At 47.7% G+C, this 22,177-nt stretch overlaps 1 protein-coding gene across 1 annotated transcript in view; it reads right to left on the reverse strand.

The window, feature by feature from the left end:
* The window catches only part of SLC12A8 (solute carrier family 12 member 8), a 132,883-nt gene that overhangs the window by 16,525 nt on the left and 94,181 nt on the right, over positions 1–22,177 (reverse strand). The window contains exons 8-10 of the mRNA XM_072728408.1: positions 20,683–20,770; positions 12,624–12,770; positions 5,361–6,006 (exon numbers count right to left, since the gene is read on the reverse strand). Coding sequence (XP_072584509.1) covers positions 5,361–6,006; positions 12,624–12,770; positions 20,683–20,770 — 881 coding nt within the window. The remainder of the gene's footprint in view (positions 1–5,360; positions 6,007–12,623; positions 12,771–20,682; positions 20,771–22,177) is intronic.

Below are 22,177 nucleotides of genomic sequence, written 5' to 3' on the forward strand. Positions count from 1 at the left end.
AATATCTCTCTTGCACAGCTGTTATAAATAAGGAATTTATGGCTATATAAGGTATAAAATACAGCCCAAGTTAATCTTTTTGATCCATTTAATTTCAACAATGTTTACTTAATAGTGATCTGATTCTTATTATTGTATGACATCTGGTCTGTCACAGATTAGGTTCTTTTCTAAAAATTTATTTATTTATTTATTCATGAAAGAGAGAGAGAGAGAGAGAGAGACAGAGACACAAGCAGAGGGAGAAGCAGGCTCCATGCAGGGAGCCTGGCATGGGACTCGATCCCGGGACCCGAGGATCATGCCCTGGGCCAAAGGCAGGCGCTAAACCGCTGAGCCACCCAGGGATCCCAGATTAGGTTCTTATAACTGTTTCTATCCTACTTTATTGATCAGTGTTTCATTTTTTTAAGCTACTATTTTCTCACTTGTGCATCAATTTAGCCTTTACGGGGTGTTTGTTGCATGCTTTGTACTGTAATACTATGATAAATATCAGGTGGAAAGACATGGCTTGTGACTAAAGGAAGCTCACAGTCTAGGGGTAAAGGAATAAAACTAATTATTTATTTTCCTTAAGACACAGACACATAGGCCTGAAGACAAATGTGTAAACAAATTTGATCTAAATGTATAAAACAATGTGCTAATTCTTCATACTACTGGCATGGATCAAAGGTTATGCTTGTTAGGAGAGGAAATCAGGAAAGCCTTCTCAGAGGGGGTGTAAATGGGTACAAAAAGTTCGATGGATTTTAAACTATAAGTTGGAGTTGTTCCAGATGGACAAGCAGGAGGTGAAGCAACTGTAAAGATGGAACAGCATATGCACAGGCAGGAAGGAATAAAGAAAAAGATGTGTTTAGAGCACTCGTCTAGGTGTAATGAAATAGAGTATGGGTTGTCATGAGAAAAATGGCCAAAAAGGTAGTACAGGGCGGGGTTGTAAAGAACTCTGCAAATCACACAAAGGATCTTGGACTTTCAATGGATTCGATTAGATTCTGCTGAAGGTTTTTAAGTAAGAGACACATGATGAGGGTTTCATTTTAGGAAGATCATTCAATGGACAATGAGAAGAAGAAACAAGCTGTGGGAGGACCTGGAGGCAGGAGCCTGGTTTGTAGACTTAGCAAGAGCCTGGGTACTGGATGGGAAGGGTCTGCACTAAGGCACAGGCAGTGAGGGTAGAAGAGAGGGAGTGGTCAACAGCTATGACATTTCTACGATTGGGCAACTGGGCAGCAGATGCTTCCTCGATGAAACTGACCACGTCTCTCCTAAAAACCCACTGGGAAGACGGAAAAGGAATTAAATAGGTATAAACTCACAAATGCAAGGAGAATGATAAAGAAAAGATAAAAGCAAGACTTGGAAGATGGAAAGGTGACAGAGGAATGGTAACAGAGTGAGCAGAGCAGGAGAGGATGAACTCTAGGGCCTACAGAGTGGGTACTGGCAAGGAGCAGTGCCATGCACGCTGGTAGACGCCAGCACAGGTGAAGACCAGGCCGTGCCATGTCCCTGGGACACAGTAAGGTGCAGAGGATTGGTTGCAAGACTGCATCTGAAGCAGCTGGACACCAAGTTCCTTTCTTCTGCCCACACAGCTAAGTAACAACTCCTTCTTTGTCTGACCCCTTTCCTCTGAAGAAATCAAACCTGTGAGTGCCTGGACTTGGGACACCAGGCACAGCAAAGATTGGGTGAACAGAGCTAGAAACTAGGGAATTAAATCAGTCTGTATCCTAAACAGTAAGACACTCTTAACTCCCCTACTTTCCCCTGCTCCCTGAATGCAAGCAGCCATCTGGGTGAGACAGGAGATTAAAGCATTCTTCTTGGGCAGCCTGGGTGGCTCAGCGGTTTAGCACCTGCCTTCAGCCCAGGGCCTGGTCCTTGAGACCCGGGATCGAGTCCCACCGTCAGGCTCCCTGCATGGAGCCTGCTTCTCCCTTTGCCTGTGTCTCTGCCTCTCTCTCTCTCTCTGTGTCTCTCATGAATAAATAAAAAATCTTAAAAAAAAAAATAAATAAGGCACTCTTCTCTGGAAGAAATAAAGAGTCCAGAAGAAACTTCTAGATAGTCACATTTTGGGGTCCTCCTGTGAAAAAAGCTAGCTTACTTCCTAATCATTCTATAGTGAGGTGCCCCAAACAACAAGTCTTGTCCAGTATGCATGTCTTCCAAACAGCTTTTTAGTACTTCACTTCCGAGTAGGAAAAGAAACGTAAAAATCAACAGACATTTTAGTAAAGCTTCTAGTATAAGAGAGAGAGAGAGAAAAGCCAAGTCAAAGAAAAAAGGATCTAGAGAACACAGGTCAATAAAGAGAGCATAAAAAGACTAAAGGGAGAATAAGTAATATCACTAGAGTGATAATATAAGCCATTGTGCCCACAAAACAAGAACGAGATGATGTTCCAATTTTTTAAAAGGTTGGGATGGGGCACTGGTGGCTCAGTCATTTAAGCATCTGACTCTTGATTTTGGCTCAGGTCATGATCTCAGGGTCCTGGGATTGAGCCTCACATTGGGCTCCACACACTGGGGAATCTGTTGGAGATTCTCTCCACCTCTCCCCCCACTCATGCTTTCTCTCTCTCTCTCAAATAAATAAATCTCTTTAAAATATAGCATAAGGACAAATTGAGTTAAACCAAAACCTCTTAGAAATCAAAACCATGACAATTGTGACACAAACTGATTGTTGCTATCCAGTCTCTCCTTCTTCCTTTGGAAAAAAACCCACACAATTTCATACGAAGCAGCAAAATAATCAGGTAAAAACATATTTACTAGCCTTCCCCCTGAGAATTGCTGGAAAGGCTAGCAAAGTAAGTTCAGGGCTCTATAGCCAGAAATTATATTTCTCAAAATTGATTGATTGATTTTGATTTTGATAATCTCAAAATCACTCAAAATTATATGTCAGAGCAGTCTAGGAGAGACACTACTATGACAGTCACCAAGGTACAGACACTGAAGTTGCCCACTGATTCTGAAAGCCCTAGACACTGGAGCCAGGTATGCAGTCATCTGCAGCTACCATCAGGCTTTTAGAGAGTTCCTTGAAGTTCCCATTATTCAGGTTTCCGTTCCCAATTCCCAATGTAAGGGGGCTCATCTCATTAGCAGAGCCTTGCCCCCCTTCCCGGAACTCTTAGCTGTAGGAGAGGTTGGAAAAGTGAGTATCTGACATCTTCAGTTTTGAGTGTGAAATACTTGCTTTGCCTCTCACCAAGACTTATAACACTGGTAATTCTTCAAACATAGGGAGATCATTCAATGCTGAGTCAGAAAAAAAAAGGCAAAAATCTGGTACAATATTGTATCCAAAAAAATCTCTTGTTCCCTGGATCTGACATAGAAGAAGAGAGAAATTCCAAGATAATTCCTTTGTAGCAGGCTTAGAGAACAGATAGTCTAGACTGGAACAGGGTGACAGCCATAGGACAAAGGAAAAAGGGAAATGAATATGTTAGATTTCTGAAGAATTCAAGCATTTGGAAAATAACATTAAGCACTTGATATATCTGCCCAAGCATTTAGAGAAAAATGATGACAGAAAACCAAGCAAATAAAGAACAAGACAACTATTAACTCCAGGAAACAGAGAAGGTTGAACAAAAAACAAAATATAATCACAGTATAATATATGGCTCAGAGTTAGGCAATATTTACTTAGTCATGGTAATAGGAATACTAGCTATTAAGTTGATCAAAAACTGTGATATAAGTACACTGGGACATTCGATGAGAAGTCAGAGTGGCATAAATGAATTAAAGCTTCACTTACCATAGTAGGAAGTCAAAAGATGATATCTGAAACTGACACATCAAGAAGTAGAAATACAAATATATTATTTAGTAACATGAATGTGACAGAAGCAGCAACTTTTTGGTTGAAAGTGGGATTTTCTAGGAGTGGGACTAGGGAACAGAGAAGGGTACAAAGGATGGTATAGAAGAGCAGGGACTACTATTTCTGATTATGTTACTTTTTTAAAAAAGACTTTATTTATTTGAGAGAGAGAAAGAAAGAATGTGCGTGGCCATGCAAGCAGAGAGAGGGACAGAGAGAATCTCAAGCAGACTCCAGGAGAGCACGGAGCTCATTGTGGAGCTTGATCCTACAACCCTGACATCATGAGCTGAGCCAAAATCAGACACTCAACCAAGCTCCCCGATTATGTTACTTTTCATTCCACCTGGCTTATTAAAATTGTATGCTTATTACTTTGATAAAAATAAAATAATTCTTAAAATTTTGATAATGGTCCTATCATTAAAAACCTCCCACCAATTTGAAGGGGAGGTGGGTGGGGGTTGGGGGTGACTGGGTGATGGGCACTGAGGGGGGCACTTGACGGGATGAGCACTGGGTGTTATTCTATATGTTGGCAAACTGAACACCAATAAAAAATAAACTTATTAAAAATAAAATAAAAAACAAAACAAAACAAAAAACCTCCCACCAATCTGGAGATGAAGAGGGAAAAGCAAGTGTATGGGAGAATGTAAAGTTTTTGTTTTTAGACATCTCTTTCTGTGTCCCTCTGTCTCCTCCTCTTTGCTCACCCTTGTCTACACAGAGCTCAAGGGGCAGGGTATGTAGAGAAAAGTAATGGGCTTCACATAAAGGTGGACCTGGGTATGACATCTGCCTGTACAAAGTATGAGCTCTGAGACTTCTCTGTGACCCCACTGGGTCTCAGGGTCTTCACTTGTAAAGTTGAAAAATATAATATCTATTATATTACATGAAATAACATACGTAAAGCATCTGGAATGAGGAAGACTCAAAATTATGAATTCTTTCTTTCTCTCAGAATTTCTCATACCCTGAGCCTCTCTTTGAGAGTCTTTCTCTGTGTCTCCATGTTTGTAGATCTAAGAAAGCAAAGCAAAGCTGTGTTCCTTTGGCTATTTTTTTCCCTATCCTTTCTTGCCTGGTTTGGGAAATTCATCTTCCACAGACAAAACCTACTAAGGCAGACAGTTTGTTCCATTTCCACTTCTCCTGAAAGGAAAAATTAGTCTCATTTGTATTGATATTATATCTCAGCTGATTTTTGAGTAAAAATGAAATTATTGTTCAATTATTAACCATGGCTCCCAGCTCTACCATACAAGGATAGACAGAAATTTCTATTTGAAATCAACTGTAACAGAGTAGAATTAAAAATTCAGCTGATATTTGAATATAACGTTAAAAAATAAATATCACGCAAAACTGAAAAGGATTTTAAACCCAGCTATCAAGTGAACTGACTAAGGGCATGAAAGGGGATTGTGATAACCAAGTAGGTGAGGTTATCCCAAATAAGGAGGCCCTAATGTGATTCCAAGGCACTCACCTTCTCCAGTTGGGCCAGGCTGGTCCCTTGGCTCAGAGATGAGTTGTTCACCACATGCTCCTTCAGGCTGAACCCCTTCACTCCTGGCACTCTGCTTGTTCCAGTAGGCCTCCTGTCCCTCCCCGGAGGTAGTAGGCAGTCTGTCAGAGCCCTCAGGAGGGAAGGAAGCTGGGGACTTGAGGTCCAAAAGGAAGCTATCTTGTAGGGTTTGTTTGGTGGCCTTCTTGTGTTTCTCCTTCTTACTTTCTGGGGTCCCATCACTGTCTCCGTGCCTGGGCTGGCTATTCTCAAGCTTCCTGGTTAGCTGGAGGAGCTGATCCATGTCTTTGGTGAATTCTAGTAGAGTGCCCTCAGGGAGGCTTCGGACAGTGCCCTCAGAGCCATAGCTGGGAGCCTTCTCCAAGAGCAGGTGCTCAGAGCAGTGGAGAGCCCCCGTGCCCTCCCTGTGCACTGACTCAGGAACCTGGCGAAGGCTGCAGGGAACCATGGACAGGGAGAAGTAGGAGTAGTCCACTGCAATATACGTCAGCATGAAGTTGATGGTGACGATGGGGGCTAGCACATTCACCTGGCCCACAAGGACAAAGGCCATGGTCACTAAGCTTGTCAGGAAGATGGCAGCTATGGGTGTTTTATTTGGCCCTTTCTGCAGAAACAAAAATAACATGCAAGACTATGAAATTTCAGAAGAAAATCACATTATATGATAGTGGCACAACCACTTCTACTACTTCTACTATGATTCTACAGATCAGTTAACAACCGAGTGTCCACAAATTGGGATAATAATACTCAACTCCTGGGGTTATTGTGAGATCAGAGCTAATGCACATAAAATGCTTGACACAGCACTGACACACAGTTGGCTCCCAACACACCGTGGATATTGGCTGTTTTCATAACTACTAATATGGGGAATTAGCATATAGAACTTGGGCTTCCCAAATATTTCTCCGTTTGTCCTTCATGGGTTTTAGCATCAGTCTTGGAAATCAGAGCGGTGCAAAGTTCCCAGGTTATAATGGGGGAAATGACTTGAAGGGGATGGGAGACCTTGGAAGACGCGATAGAATCACTGGCGGCAGGGAAATCATGAAACTAAACCTGCACGCTCTCACACATGCACGCTTATATACATCTGTTGTTAGTGGAGGTGGGGGTGGGGACCTGCGGGACAGTAACAGTGGAAGATACGTGCTAACCCCATGGAATCTGTCACTCCACAGAAACTACTCATCACGTCACTGACATGGTTCTTGGACCCAAAGCAGTAGTCACTTCTCCGTCCTCATCTTCCTTGACCTAAGAACTACATTTGACCCAGCTGATCACTCCCTGATCTTTGAAAGACTTTCTTAGCCTAGCTTCTCCTGATTTGCCTCGCTCCCCATTATCCGCTCCCTCTTAGTTCTCAGGGCTGGCTCTCCACGTCTCTGAAATCTACATTTATAGTAGCCCAGGGGGCACCTGGGTGGCTTAGTTGGTCAAGTGTCTGCCTTCGGCTCAGGTCACGATCTTGGGGTCCTGGGATCAAGCCCTGTGTCAGGCTCCCCACTCAGCGGGGAGTCTGCTTGTCCCTCTCTTCCTCTGCCGCTCCCCACTCATTCTTTCTCTCTCTCAAATAAATAAATAAAATCTTAAAAAAAAAAAAGTAGCCCAGGGCAAGGCACCTGGGTGGCCCAGTAGGTTAAGCATCCAACTCTTTTTTTTTTTTTTAATAACTACATACATTTTTTTAAAATTTTTATTTATTTATGATAGTCACAGAGAGAGAGAGAGGCAGAGACACAGGCAGAGGGAGAAGCAGGCTCCATGCACCGGGAGCCTGATATGGGATTCGATCCCGGGTCTCCAGGATCGTGCCCTGGGCCAAAGGCAGGCGCCAAACCGCTGCGCCACCCAGGGATCCCTAGCATCCAACTCTTGATTTTAGCTCAGGTCATGATCTCAGTGTCTCAGGTCATGGAGCCTGCTGAGGATTCTCTCTGCCTCTCCCTTTGGCCTTCCCCCACCACCTAACCACCTACACTCCCATGCTCATGCGTACACTCTTTCTCTCTTAAAAAAAAAAAAAAAGAAATGTAGCCCAGGGCTCCATCGTTGGGCCTTTTCTCTTCTCTACCTCGATTTCCATCCTTGGTGATCTCAATACAGGCTTCTGACTTTAAACACCAGGTTTATGTTTTTAACTCCCACATTTGAATCTCCAGCCTGAAATGTTCCCCTGAAATCCAGACCAAATATTCAACTGTCTACTCAACATTTTTCATTGATGTCTAATAGGATCTCATAGATCCAAAACCAAACTGCTCATCCCCAATCTCCCACCCAACAGATCTACTCCTTCTATACTCTCTGTCTCAGAAAACAGCAATTTCATCCTTCTGGCTGCTCAGTCAAGCAAAATTCTTGATGCCTTTTCTCATTCTCTCATTCTCCATTAGCAAATACTGTCAGCTTTACCCTTAGAATATGTACAGCATCTAACCACTGCTCCCACCTCCTTTACAGCCAACAGTCTGCAAGGGGAGGGGCAGACACATAAGCCATATCCAGACCTGACCTGTAAACCTCCCACATGTGTTCCTCCAGGTGCATTCCCCCTAGCTGACAGTCAGAATAGGGAGCAGCCTTTAAAGTCACAGGATGAAGACAACAGTCATCAGCCTGAGTCTCCAAGGGTCAGAGCCTCTGTTAACCTGAAACACCTGCCCTAGAGCTTCAGAGTAAAACTCTGGGAGAAAAAAAATAAGAAGTAAAAATACACTTTTACTGACTTTGAGGATTACATTTTTCAGTAGATCTACTACAGCTGTTTAACATACTCTAACAATAAATCTACTAAGAATAAACTAAATCCTTAGAAACTGAAGAGAACCTAAAAGGAGGGTGTGGAGTAAAAGGAAAGGCTAATGATCCAGGCCAAGACCTTGACAAGGGCAGGCTGTGAAGCGTTATAATAGTCAAACATGAATGTCTGTCACCAAATGGCATCATAAAGAATGAAAAAACAAGCCACAGGATGGGAAAAGATATTTGCCACATATATAACTGACAAAGGGTAACTCCGAATATTAAAGAATCCTAACAAAATAATAAGACAGACAACCCACTAAAAAAAAATGAGCAAAAGAATGTCTATCCAACATATGAAAGGTACCCAATCTCATTAAGTAATCAAGGAAATGCAAATTAAAACCATAGATTCCATTAAACACCCACCAGATTGGCAAGAATTTAAAAGTATGATAATATCAAGCATTGGCACAAACATAGAGGGATAGGAACGCTTATCCACTGCTGATAGGAGTGTGAATTAATACGAGCACTTTGGAAAAAAGAGTTTGGTGTTATCTAGCAAGTGGAAATATATATACCTTATAGCTTAGCAATTCTAATAACAGGTCTACAGTCTGGAAGACCTCTACATGTGAACCTGTCTCCCAGTGTATGTTCATCGTACCGTCTGTAGCAGTCCCAAATTAGCAACAGCCCAAATGTCCATCAACAGCAGAATGATAAATAAATTCTAGCAAATGAGGAAACTCTATATAGGGATGGTAATAAACAAGCTGCTGCTAAAGCAAAAATGTGGATGAATCTCATGATGTTGAGTGAAAGAGGCATACCACATTTATATAAAGTTTAAAAACAGGCAAAATTAAACAATTCTGTGTAGAGATGCATATGTAGGAAGCAGACCAGGGGTCAGCATACTATGGCTCCTGGGCCATCTGGCCACCATCTGTTTCCACATGCTCATGAGCTAAGAATGGTTTTGCATTTTTAAACAGTTGGGGGAAAAAAATCAAAAGAGCAGGAATATTTTAAGATACACAAAAATTACATGAAACTCAAATTTCAATGTCCATAAAGCAGTTTGATTGGAACATAGCCTACACCTATCCCAATAGGTGTGTCTGTGGCTACTTTTGAGTTATTACTGCAGAGTTAAATAGTTATGACAGAGACCACAGAGCCTGCAGAGCCTGAAGTATTTACTCTTTGGCCTTTTCCAGAAAAATTCGCCCACTCCTGAGTAGAGCTATAAAGAAAGCAAGGAAATTATGATCACAGAAGTCAAGTCAGTAGCTACAGCTACAACAGGGCGGGGGACAGGGCTCGGACTGGAGAGGGCATGAGGAAGGTGGCATCTGGGGGCCGGAAGTTTCACTTCAGTTATTCTTTAAACTGTTCATATTGGTTCCATGTTCTTTTCTGTATGCTGAATATTTTTCAAAAAAAAATATTTTTAAGTAGTTTCTATGCCCAGTTGTGGAGCTTAACGCAGGGCTTGAACTCATGATCCTGAGATCAAGACCTGAGCTGAGGTCGAGTCAGATGCTTACCTGACTGAGCCACCCAGTTGCCCTTTTCTCAAAAATTTGTTTAAAGTTTATTCTCTCTCCCATTAAAAAGGAAAATGTGCTAATAAAACCTAATCATATGTAAAGAAGCTTTGGTGAGAAAAAATTTTCAAAGTTAAAAGGCAAATGACAAACTATAGAAAATATTTGTAAAACAAATCACAAGGAGTCATCCTCTCTAAGCAGAGAAGAGCTTTTAGCAACTGAGAAGAAAAAGACCAACAATTACAGAAAGAAATTATTTTTAATTAAAAAAATTTAAAAATACACACACACATATATATATATACATATATATGACTAAGAGGAAACGATGTCCAACCTCATTCATATAAGAGTAATACAAATCACAAGGATCCAGAGATGCCATTTCTCACTACACAACTGGCAAAAATTCACATCTGACAATGAACTATGATTGCCAGTAACGTGGTACCCAGGGCAAACAGTGGTCCATACACCCTATGTCTAAATATTCCAATTACAAACCATGCTAACAGGGATCCCTGGGTGGCGCAGCGGTTTAGCGCCTGCCTTTGGCCCAGGTCGTGACCCCGGGGTCCGGGGATCGAGTCCCGCGTCGGGCTCCCTGCATGGAGCCTGCTTCTCCCCCTGCCTATGTCTCTGCCTCTCTCTCTCTCTCTCTCTCTCTGTGTGTGACTGTCATAAATAAATAAAAATTAAAAAAAAAAAAAGAATCCTTGCACTCTCAGAGTTCCTCAGTGGAGGATGGCCATGTATAGCCTCCAGCTCGCAGCCCCCCTCCTACCCTTTCCAGACCATACCATGGGGGGCTCAGGCCCACATGTGGACTGTGGCCCATTCCTTGGTCCTAGAAAGGACAGGCCCAGGGAAGAGGTCCTTGCAGACTCTGGATGTGGGTTGTGGAACGTCTGGGCAGAGAATTCTAGGCAAGAGTGCAAATGATCCAGTGTAGCACACCTAGATCATCCAGAAGCGGGGCATGGGATCCAGGAGGGCACGATCCCTTGTTCTCATGAACTTTATCCCAAGGACCAGAACAGAGTCCTGGTCTTGGCCTGCGTCCAAGAGTGATGCTGGCTGTCAGGACGCAGGAACTGTTCTACATGCTGGTAGAAGTACAAAATGATACGACTCCTACAAAAGATGTCTTGGCAATAGCTATCAAAATTAAAAATGTAGGGGATCCCTGGGTGGCTCAGTTTGGTGCCTGCCTTTGGCCCAGGGCGTGATCCTGGAATCCCAGGATCAAGTCCCACATCAGGCTCCCAGCATGGAGCCTGCTTCTCCCTCTGCCTGTGTCTCTGTCTATCATGAATAATTAAATTAAAAATATTTTTAAAAAATTAAAAATGCATTTACCCTTCGCCACAGCAAACTCACTTATGAAACTTTATCCTACAAATATATCTGCACATAATTACACGTACACACACAAAACTATTCCCTGTAACACTGTTTACTGAAAGCCACACAAGGGTCAATCTATAGGAACAGGTTAAATAAACTATGGCATACCCACATGATGGAAAAAGAATGAAAAAATTTCAGCATCTGTATGAAAAGATGATTTCCAAGTATTTAATAAAGTGGAGAAAAGCAAGGTAGGTATAGAACAATGTGTTAGGACACTGTCTTTGTGTAAAAAAATAGAGAGGAGGATTCACAAAAAAAAAACTAATAAAAACAGCTACTGATAGGGCATGGGTACAAGTGAAGAAAGAGATAATAAAAGACTCATGATAGAAGCAAAATCTGTCGATGTACACCATTTATGTCATTCTTAGTTTTGAGCTCCATGTATATACCACCTCATAAAAATACATGAAATTAAAGAAAAGGCATATACCACACAGAAGGTACAGACACGACAGCCAGAGCTCCTACTCAGCCCACGCTGGTGGATGCGTGAGAAATGGAGGATGGTAAGGGAGGACTAGTGGCCCTAACAGAGAAGGGTCTGGGGTGGGAAAGGGGGTGGGGGAGGGCCTCTGTGGTGCTCCAACAAGATGGAAATGAACTCTACTGGGGCGCCTGCGTGGCTCAGTCGGTTAAGTGTCTGCCTTTGGCTCAGGTCATGATCCCAGGGTCCTGGGACCTGCCCAGTGGGGAGCCTGCTTCTCCTCCCTCTCCCCTTCCCTCTTGCTTGTGCTCTCTCACTCTCTCTCTCTCTCTCTAACAAAATCTTTAAAAAAAAGAGAGAGGAAAAGAAACGAGCTTTCTCATAAACCACATTATTGGGACGTGGAGAGTTCTCTGTCTCTTTTCTCATCCCTTAAGTTTGAGGAATGTCTCGTTCAATCGTTCCGTGACTCAATCAAGCTGCACTGTGTATCATTGAGAGCTTGGACCAGGAGGACTGACGGGGGCCCAGAGGCCCGAAGTGTGGGAAATCATCACAGGGCGAGCCCACAAGGAAGGCGAATTTCAAGGGCAGAGTGAGGGCTGCAAGGTCCAACTCTCCTCCTCACCAAGAGACTCTTTTTCTTCTATTCTGAACTTAAAGACTCCTGAATTTGTTTTTTTTTAATTCTATTTTTTAAAATAATAATAATATTAATAACAAATAATAAAAATTAAAAATTTAATAATAAAAAATTAAAATTTTTTTTTCTGAATTTGTTTTTATTAAAGGGTGTGGCGGTCCCTTTCCGTGCTGCTCAGGGCCCTAGATGCCACTATGGCTGTTAGCTCACCCAGCGCTAAGGGGTCCTGGTGGCTGTGACCTGGACAGATGCTTTGTCTACCTGGCCCTGACTGAAGGCGGCCAGAGGCCAGGGGTGAGAGAATGACCTCATCTCCCCCACTCTGGAGAACCTGACCCCTGGCTCTAATCGGAGAGACTTAAGCAATTTATTGGCCAATAATCAGGTTCACAGCAAAACGTACATTTCTCCAAAAAATGGTCACTCACCCCTTGCCCCAGACAGGCCAGAGCAGGAACCACTTTCTCCTGGGCAATGCACTGCAGGATCCGGGGGGCTCCGTAGAGTCCTCCCATACAGGAGGCCAGGGATGAGATGTATAAGCCCAGCAGGAACAGGAAGCCCACCAGGGACACCTGCGGGGGAAGCTGTTTCATTACCCACGGCCAGAACTCGCTTGCCCCTTTCCGCTCCCCTGCGCCCAGCCATCTGCACCCATGGATCGTCAGTCCCCTAGGCTCCACCTCTGGGCTAGGTGCACGATATCCCCAGCGCCCCCTTCATACCACCACTGTCTCAGTTTGGCACACCGCCACCAACACAGAGCGACTACACAGGGGTTCTCCAACCCTCCCACCGAGTGTGCACCTGACTCACCTAGAGGCCTTGTTAAAATACGGATTCCTGGTCCCTGCCAGGGTTTCTGATTAAGAAGGTCTAGGGAAGGGCCCAAGAATTTGGATTTCCCACAGGATCCCCATGGATGCCGATGCCCAGGGGCCGGAGAGCACGTGTTGAGGACCGCTGGCCGACGACAGTGCCCACGGGCCTCAGGTCTCTAAGCTGCGCCCGCTCCGACTCGCGCCCATGCCTCTGCAGAGCGCCCTCTCTGAGCTCAGACAGGACCACAGAGACACCAAGGGCTCCCCAGCACCCGGCATCCTCAGGCCTCTGGAACCCGACCTCTGTCGCCCCACACCTGGGTGCTCGTCTGGGTCACGCGCTCCCCGCCTGCCGCGGAGCTCCCATCTGCCTGGTGCCTGTTACACGGGGTTGGGCTTCAGGGCCTCCCCCGGCTGCTCCCCAGGGCGCCTTGGTGTGAGCCTGGGGAGCACCCAGCACGCAGTCTCTAGTGCTCCCTGAGGCCTCGCTGCTGCAGAGCCTGTCTTGTTCACCTGAGATCCTTGGAGCCAACACAGAGCTACAGACGCTGAAGGAATGAACGCGCTCCATGACCCACGTGGCCCACGAGTCACTAACAGGCAGAGAAGGAGAGGGCACAGTTGTCCCGCGCGGAGTCGACTCGCAAAGATCAGTGCTGCTGGCCACACAGCTGGGTCACAGGCTGTGGGTGGGGAACCTCCTCACCCTCCCGAGCCCCCTTCTCTACTCGCTCTGATGACCGAGGTGCCCTTCTCCACTGTACCGTAGGCACAGCAGCCAGAACTGTGTGCTCTGGGTGCTCCTCCGCCCACCTGCCACCGGCGGGCTTGCCCTAAGCAGCACGGTTTGGCCACATCCTTCACGACGAAGACCGTCCGCTCACTTTTTATGTCCCTGCCTTAGCGGCCCCTGGGTCAGTGGCATCGAGCTACGTGGAACACCATGTAGCTCCTGGCTAGCACCAGGTCTAGCTCCTGGCTAGACCTCTGTCCTGGCATAAACGATACCAGCCAGGATTCCCGATTGGAAGTGTATTATATTTAAAAAGAATATATTTGCAGGATAGGGGAGGGTCACAGAATCATCACAAAGCTGAACGATCAGGTTTGGAAAGAGGCAAGACCCTAGCCTGGAGGTGCAACTGGGACTCTGGACAGGGGACAGTTTGGCCAGGATGCTGCTGTCACCCTGCTGCCCTGCAGATGAATTCCCCCCATCCCTTCCTCGTTGCCTCATTTCTTACACTCGGGTAGCATCTGATGGGTCTAGCCGAGGTCCCATATCCTACCAGGGCCACAAAAGGACAGGCAAGAGAGGGGCTTCTGTAATCTTAAATGGGGCTTGCTCCCCCCAAGATCATATATAGGTGGGGAAACCCGCACATGGCCAGGGATGCCAGGGGCCTGAAGGCCATGACTCGGGTGCACTGCACAGCCTAACTCGTCCTTCGTTTCAGTGTGGATTGCTCTTCCCTAAATGCATGACCTCGTCTTCTCCCCAGTGAATGTCCCTCGTCTATTTTCTTCATTGTCACCAGCGTCTGTGTCTCCTCTGCCCTCACCCTTCTTATCATTTTAGTACTAGCAGAAATTCGTGTTATCTAACGTTTCTCATCACCTGATTGCTTGTGCTCCGGCGGCATTTGTGATTCCCAGCTGTGTGCAGCGCATTACACTCGGGGCTTGTCAGAAACCCTTGGGCCTCATGCGTCTTGCCCCCGCCCTGCGCCAAACAGGCCGGCAGACGGTCTCCACAAGTGCCCATGAAGTCACGAGGCTTCACGACTCATGCCCTGGACGCCCCACAAAATTGTTAGATAAACTGGTTCCGTTATCAACCCCGGATCGATTCTGGGATGCAGTCCTCCACCTCTAACCTTTGTTTCTGTCTTCTCAGGCCAACACATCCTGGATCAAGCACACATAGGCCCGGGGACGCCTGGGTGGCTCAGCCATTGAGCATCTTCCTTCAGCCCAGGGTGTGATTCCCAGGTCTGTGGATCGAGTCCCGCATGGGGCTCCCTGCACAGGGCCTGCTTCTCCCTCTGCCTGTGTCTCTGCCTCTCTCTCTGGGTCTCTCATGAATAAATAAATAAAATCTTAACAAAAACACACACACATAGGCTTGGGCTGCCTGGTTGATTCAGTTGTAGAATATGCGGCTCTCAATCTTGGGTCATGAGTTTGAGCCCTACATTGTGGGTAGGGATTACATTTAAAATATATATATATATATATATATAATAAATAAAAAATAAAAATAAAAATAAAATACGTAGACCCTGCGGTGAAATTTTATCAAAAGCTTTTAGAAAATGTAACTAGTAGTTCTCCACTCGGGCTACACCTAAGGACCACTCCAGGGGTTTGGCTCTATCAGGGTGGGGTGGGGCACAGATAATGGTTGACTTTTCAAAAACCCTCCAGGCGAGTCCAATGCACAGCCCGGGTAGAGAATCACTGGCCAGGGTGCATTGTACTCACTGCACGTCCCTTCAGAGAATTTTCTAGGAGATGCAGGCATGGTATCTCCTTGCAGAAATTTTGTTGCTTCTTATCCAAAAGGTTATATATATTTGTGTTAAAAAAAAAAAAAATGTTTTTTCATTGAAAGCCTGCCCGTTTACGCAGATTGGAAATGAAACTGCCCAGGCTGGTTTCCTCCTGGTGTGGGGCTGACTCCAGGAAGCTAGAGTCTCCGGCCCCAGGAGGCCGTGGTACAGCAACACCCATCTTGGCCAGCCTTCCTACAAACACCCTCTGGGATCCTTGCAGAACCTTTGGGCTGGGGGCCAGTGGGGGGACTGTCCAGACATGGTGACTTTATGTTTCTGCCCTGTGTGTCCGCTGTGTTTACACTGGTTTGCTCACTTGACAATCTTTTACATAAAACTATTATTTTGTCAGTTTTTTGAAAAATAAATGAAAGCTTGGTCCTCAGGTCTGGATCAATTATAAAAACTCCATTCTCTCTCTCCCACATATGCCCGGTGTCTTCCTTCCCAGCTGTCATCCATCCGCCCATGGGAGCAATCACTGAGGCCAGGTGATGTACCTGGCACACGCTAGGCACAGAGCGAGACCTTATAGGCCCAACAGTGAACCGCACAGCTTTGCTTCCAGCCCTTGTAGAGTTTAATCATTTCTCTCTTCCTGTGGAACTTCCGGTGGAACTGGGAGCTTGCAAACTGTGCCAGGGGAGAGGAAGTGAGCATTTATCTGATCAGATGCGTGTCGACAATTCTTTAGAGGGAAAAACAATAAGCACTCCTCTGTCATACACCTGTTGGAGCCATTCCCAAAAAGCTCTCCGTCTTTCCAAAATTACCTGAGGTGTGAACTACCCTAATTTCTTTCTGCTATAACTACTGATGGAACTTGTAATTCCACCTCCTTGCTTTCCGTATTTTATCCCGGTGACCATCAGAGAGCTTCGGCCGTTGAGAAGTCCCCCCTATCCACCACCGGCCGCCCCTTCTCTTGAAGGATCATATTCAAAGTCCCTTGCAAGGTGCTCACTCTGCTTCATCCACTTGCAGTGGCCCCTTGACATCAGTGAGGAGTACATCCTGCAACTCCTACAATCCCAAATTGTCTCACGGTCCCCTCGTCTTCCGCAACATCAGATTTCCACAGACACGAGTTCCCTCCTCCGCAAAACGACCGATATCTCCACTGTCAGCCAAGTTTTCTCTCACTTGATTGCCATTTCCCAGAAGAAAATAAGGTCGGCTTCACTCCCCGAGAGGCAGCTCCTGCCCGTGGTGCAGAGCAGAGGACCGACAGCCGGGCCGGGCAGGGTGGGTGCTGAGCAGCTGCCTGGGCTCCTTCGCCAGCCGTGGTCTCAGCCCACTGCCATCTTCCATGCACAGCTTGGGCCATGGGCACTGGCGGTCCCTCTCGAACGCGTGAACCATGACTGTCAAATCTCAGAACGACTGGAGTTTACTCTGTGGGATACTTCCTTTTTTTTTTTTTTAACTCTTTTTTTTTTAAATTTTTATTTATTTATGATAGTCACAAAGAGAGAGAGAGAGAGGCAGAGACATAGGCAGAGGGAGAAGCAGGCTCCATGCACCAGGAGCCCGACGTGGGATTTGATCCTGGGTCTCCAGGATCGTGCCCTGGGCCAAAGGCAGGCACTAAACCGCTGCGCCACCCAGGGATCCCGGATACTTCCTTTTTAACAAAGATGTTTGGGGGTACTTTTCCTACTTAGTTTGTTCTTATTTTGCTGGTTGGCAAGCCCCAGGCTTCCTAAAGTACTTGGTCTTTTGATATTTAATAACCTTTTTTTTTTTCCTGGACCGTATATAAGTTTTTTCTAAAACAGTTATTTAACCTATTTGGTTTTACCTCTGCTAATACTTGCTTGTTACAAAATTCTTCTTTCTATACCTAAAGAATACCGGGATGGACTCAGGGCTTCGGGGTGGCTCAGTCAGTTAGGCATCTGCCCTCGGCTCAGATCGTGATCCTGGGGTCCTGGGATTGAGCCCCACGTCAGGATTCCTGCTCCTCAGGGAGCCTGCTTCCCCCTCTCCCTCTGCCTGCCCCTCCTGCTGCTTGTGCACGTGCTCTCTGTCAAATAAATAAAATCTAGGAAAAAAAAATATTGGTATCGATTCTCTTTTTTCCTATCCAGTTAAATAGAGTGGATTTGTAGGAAAAAAAAAATACGTCCTACCTGTAAGGTTATCCCCGTTAGGAAGTGTGCAGGGAGTCAAAATGTAATAAGCACCTACTGTGTACCAAGTACTGTGCTTTACACAGATTACCTCAGAGCCACCACAATGTACTAAAGACTTTCGAAAAAGCGTTAACACTACGGGGTGGCTGGTTGGCTCAGTCGGTAGAGCACGCAACTCTTGATCACAAGGTTGTGAGTTCAAGCCCCACGTTGGGCGTGGAGCCTACTTAAAAAAAAAAAAAAAAAGCATAACACTATGGAGACTGATGCCCAAGAGCCAGGCAAAAGTTTCTGTGCAGCAGCAGGGATATAAAGCAAAAAAGAAACTTCTTAGAGGAACTGTAGGCTGGGAAACCAAACAATTAGAAATAGATCTGAGAAGCTGCAGGAAACCCAAAAAGACCCAGCTGAACTGACCAGCTGCAGGTCAGTGGAGAGGAATCCAGGACAGCCAGCAGCCCGGAGAGAAGCCTTCCCGGCAGCAAGAGCAGGGCCTTCATGACAGCCAGTACCATGGGGACTGTCGGGAGGCCTGGCCGGGGCTTCCCGGAAGGCGACACAGCGCGGAGGCCGTGCTTCCCCAGGGCCCAGGACTGCCCAGAGATGGGCTGGCCCAGAACCCGGGCCATGGCTGAGACCCGGAGCTGAGATGTCCAGTTTATTAAAACCACGCCAGGGGGGTGCTCCGGGCGGGCCACAGAGGACACTGTGCACACGTACCTGCCGACCTGCATGGGCACCGAGGCCCAGCCCACTGCCTGGGTGCACACCTGCTATGCAGCCGAGGGGGGTCCCCGAGGAGGGACACCAGAGAGCAAGAGAGGAGGAAAGCCCAAGGTTCAAGGCTTTGGGGAGGGCGATTGCTGCGTGGCCCCCTTTGCAGGGGGAGCCGGGGGGCAGCAGCGCACACCGCACACCTGCTGCCGCGCCAGCCCCTGTTGGTGACTGAGAACCAAGAAACAGGCTCTTGCCTGTCTTTACAGCCTTTACCACCGCCTCTTCTAGGAAACAGGCTACTGCTCTCCAAAAAAATGAACCTTCCACCTCTCACCCCGGGGTGTGCACGATGTCATGCCCACATGTGGTCGCCAGGCATGGTTTAGCAGGTGCCCCCCCAACTGGCTAAGCGCCCGCCTACCTGTTTCAACGCCTGGGACAGGTGGCATTCCAAACAAGCTTCCCCCGGTCCATGTGTCTATTATTAGTGGTGGAATTTCCACCCACAAAGGCTTTCCCGTCTGTCCATGGAGATGTTTTTACTCTCTTGTCACGGCCTTCCTTGGATACAGGCTGCCTGCCCCCCCCTCCATACCTGTTCTTAGTTCTCTCTGCAAAGGAGGGCAAGGAGGGAAGCCAGGAGCCCCAGACTGGGGGATAATTTGCCTTGCTCCATTCAGATCAGAGCCTCGATGGTTAAAAGGACCTCTGTGAGGGAATCTGCCAGAAGGGAAGCGGCTTCAGAGGCAGGCAGGGCTGGCTAGCCGGCTCCCCCCGCGAGTTGCAGAGTTGCACGCAGCAGCCAGTAGCTGGCAGATGCCCGCGGTCCAAGGATCTGCTGTTCCCTGAGGCCCTTAATTCCTCTGATGCAGCCAAGCTTTTCATTCCACAATTAGAGAAAGAAGCCCCTGGGAGATGAAACTGCAGACGGAAGCTTGCATGTAGTCTGAACGAGGGCTGCACATTCCTTCCCCCAGTCTAAGACCTTGGTCCCCGTTAGGGGGATGACAGTGCTCTCACTACCTGAGCTTGCCCCCTTTCAAAACCTGCTTTCATAGATAATCAAGACCCCTGGAAACATAGATCATCTTTACATTGTTGCCTGCATATCCTTTTTTTTTTAAGGTTTTATTTATTTGAGAATGAGAGAGAGAGAGCACGAGCAGGGGGGAGAAGGAGAAGCAGACGCCCCGCTGAGCAGGGAGCCAGATGGGGGACTCCATCCGAGGACCTGAGATCATGACCTGAGCCGAAGGCAGGTGCCTAACCCGCCGAGCCACCCAGGCCACCCAGGCGCCCCTGTTGCCAACGTATCTTAAAAGGAACCCGTGCTAATGTGGAAAGCAGGCCCGAAGGTAGCTCTGAAAAGATAGTTCAGAGTTTCCTACCGAGGCCGCCCAAAGCAGCGGCCCTCCGTGATCTGCCAGGTGGCTTTGCAAAGCCTCACACCAAGAGAAAATGGTACTTTCTCCCCAAGATAGGAGCAGAAACACTCAGGACTCAACTAAGAAACCTTTCCTAGCCTTCTACATTTCTCTGATAAATGACAGGAATCTCAAGGTTCACTTTTCCTCCAAGAACTTAAGGGAAGGTAGGGGTTTTGGGGGATTTCCAGAAAAGCATCTGGGAATCTTATTCTCCTAGGTTCTAGAGGTGCCAAACAAGTGTCCTTGACTGTCACCTGACCTGCAGCAGTGAAGGGGCGGCTGTGGAATGTGAGGAATTTGCTAATCTTCTTCTGGCTGGGTGTACTGTTCTAGAAACAAAGATGTTCCAGCCAGATCAACCCCAGCCCAGCCCTGGGGAGAGCCCTGGGAGTCCGGGTTGCAGAGGGCAGGGTGGGCCTCACCCTAGTGCCGGCCTCCTCGAGCTCCCTCCACTTTGCTGCCTCTTCTCCATCCCTCAGCCTCCTTCACTGCTCATGGTGGAGGGTGAGGCCAGCAGCAGGAATGAGAGGCTGCTTGAGCTGGGGCTTCACTGATGGCATTCTGCATTGCCATCCTGATTTCTGACCTGGAGAGATGCTTGCTTTCCTCTTCTCTCATCCTCTGCAGGCAGGAGCCTTGCCAGGTGCTGCTACCCGTTTGCAGGGATCCCTAAGAAACCCCCGTCCTTCTTCCATGATTTTGCTGCCAGCCCCCCTCCCCACTGCAGTCTCAGGCCCAAGACGCTGGATTCCTAAGCAGGGCTGCAAGGGGGAGGTGGCCATGTGCAGGTGGGAGCAAAGGAAAGAGCCAGGGGCAGTGAGGGCTCACCCACCTTTTCCGCTATCAGGAAGTCATAGCGAAGGGCCTCTCGGGTGCAGGCGGCGCCCAGCAGGAGGACGAACACCAGGTAAAGAAACCACCTGCAAGAAAACCCCAGAGTGCAGCGGAGCTGCGGCCCCACCGCCCGCTCAGCCCCGGGTGGGTGGGTGGGGGGGAGGCCACCCTGAAGGCTCCCCGGCTGGTGGGGGAGGGGGGGGCACTTGTCAGTACTATTGCTCCTCCAGCCTGGCTCTTGCCACCACACGTATCATTGTTCTGGCTCTTCCTGACTTGTTAAAGGAGAGAAAGGCACTGAGGGTGTTGGGAGTGGGGAGCAGGTCCCCAGCGGCCCCTCTGGGTTTGCTGGGACTCAGGCAGGACTGACCCGCAACCCCAAGGCCCCCTCCGCACCCCCAAAGATGGAGATGATCTTTCAGGCTTCTTAGTCCTGCTTTCCCTGGGCCCCGGATGACAGGGAGCCGGGCCAAGTGTGAGAAGGGCAGCCGTGCCCTGTCTCTGCCCCCAGCCACCCTGTGACCTCGAATAAGTCACGTGGCTTCATTCCCATCTGGGTGGTGAGAGGATGGGGCAAAGGTCCCTCCCGGGACCTCCCAGCTCTGACCCCAAAACGAGGCAGGCCTCTTTCTTCTCTTTCCTTCCGAACCTCTCCCCGACGCACGGCCCTGCCCTCTTTAGCACAAACCGGCCTGGTGCGCCAGAAGCAGTGGCCCCACTCCTAACCAAGAGCAAATTCAGCATTTGCGAAACACACATATTAATATTTTTTAAATATCCTGGTTAAAATAATAATACAGGCACCTTTAAATTCTCAAGCCAGCGTCCTGTCTATGCCTCTTGCGTCCTCCCCCAGTGAAGGGCGGTGGTGCAGAGAGTAAAACAGAAGACTCTGGAAGGTCAGAAACAGATCCAAGGCCACTCGGTCTGCTCGAGTGGGCGGCACAGTGTGAACTAAAGCCCAGGAAGCCTGAGAGCCTCGGGTAGGCAGGGGCGGCCAGCGCGGGAGGCCAGCGGCCTGCTCGGGCCTTCACGGTCTTCACGCACGACGGTATCTGTCCCCGTCTCTGGGGCACGCGTATTCCCGCCATCCCCGTTTTAGAAGAAGGCTCAGGGAGCTAAGGGAATTGCTCTCTGGCACGCAGCCCCGGCAGCAGCGCCGGGAGAGAAACCCCCCACCTGTCTGACTGCAAGACTCTCCACCTTTACGTTCCTCCCAAGGATCCTGGCAAGTCAATGGTTAAAAAAATCCCCAAGTTCAAAATGGAAGTGGGGGAGGGGGGGGGGAGGCGCAGGAGGCTAAGGAGAAAGGAAAGAAAGGATCCATCCTCCACCTCCCGCATTCCCAGGCAGGGGGTCTGAAAGGGCAAGCATCTGAACCCACCAGACGTGAATTTTCCAGCCGGCTGAGTGTTAAAAGGAGAATTGGAATATGAAATAGATGGGCCACAGTTGGGGCACTCCCAGCACAAAAGGGGCAATCCCCTCTCTTG

The sequence above is a fragment of the Vulpes vulpes genome, chromosome 1 (genome assembly GCF_048418805.1).
Source record: "Vulpes vulpes isolate BD-2025 chromosome 1, VulVul3, whole genome shotgun sequence".
Classification (NCBI taxonomy): domain Eukaryota; kingdom Metazoa; phylum Chordata; class Mammalia; order Carnivora; family Canidae; genus Vulpes; species Vulpes vulpes.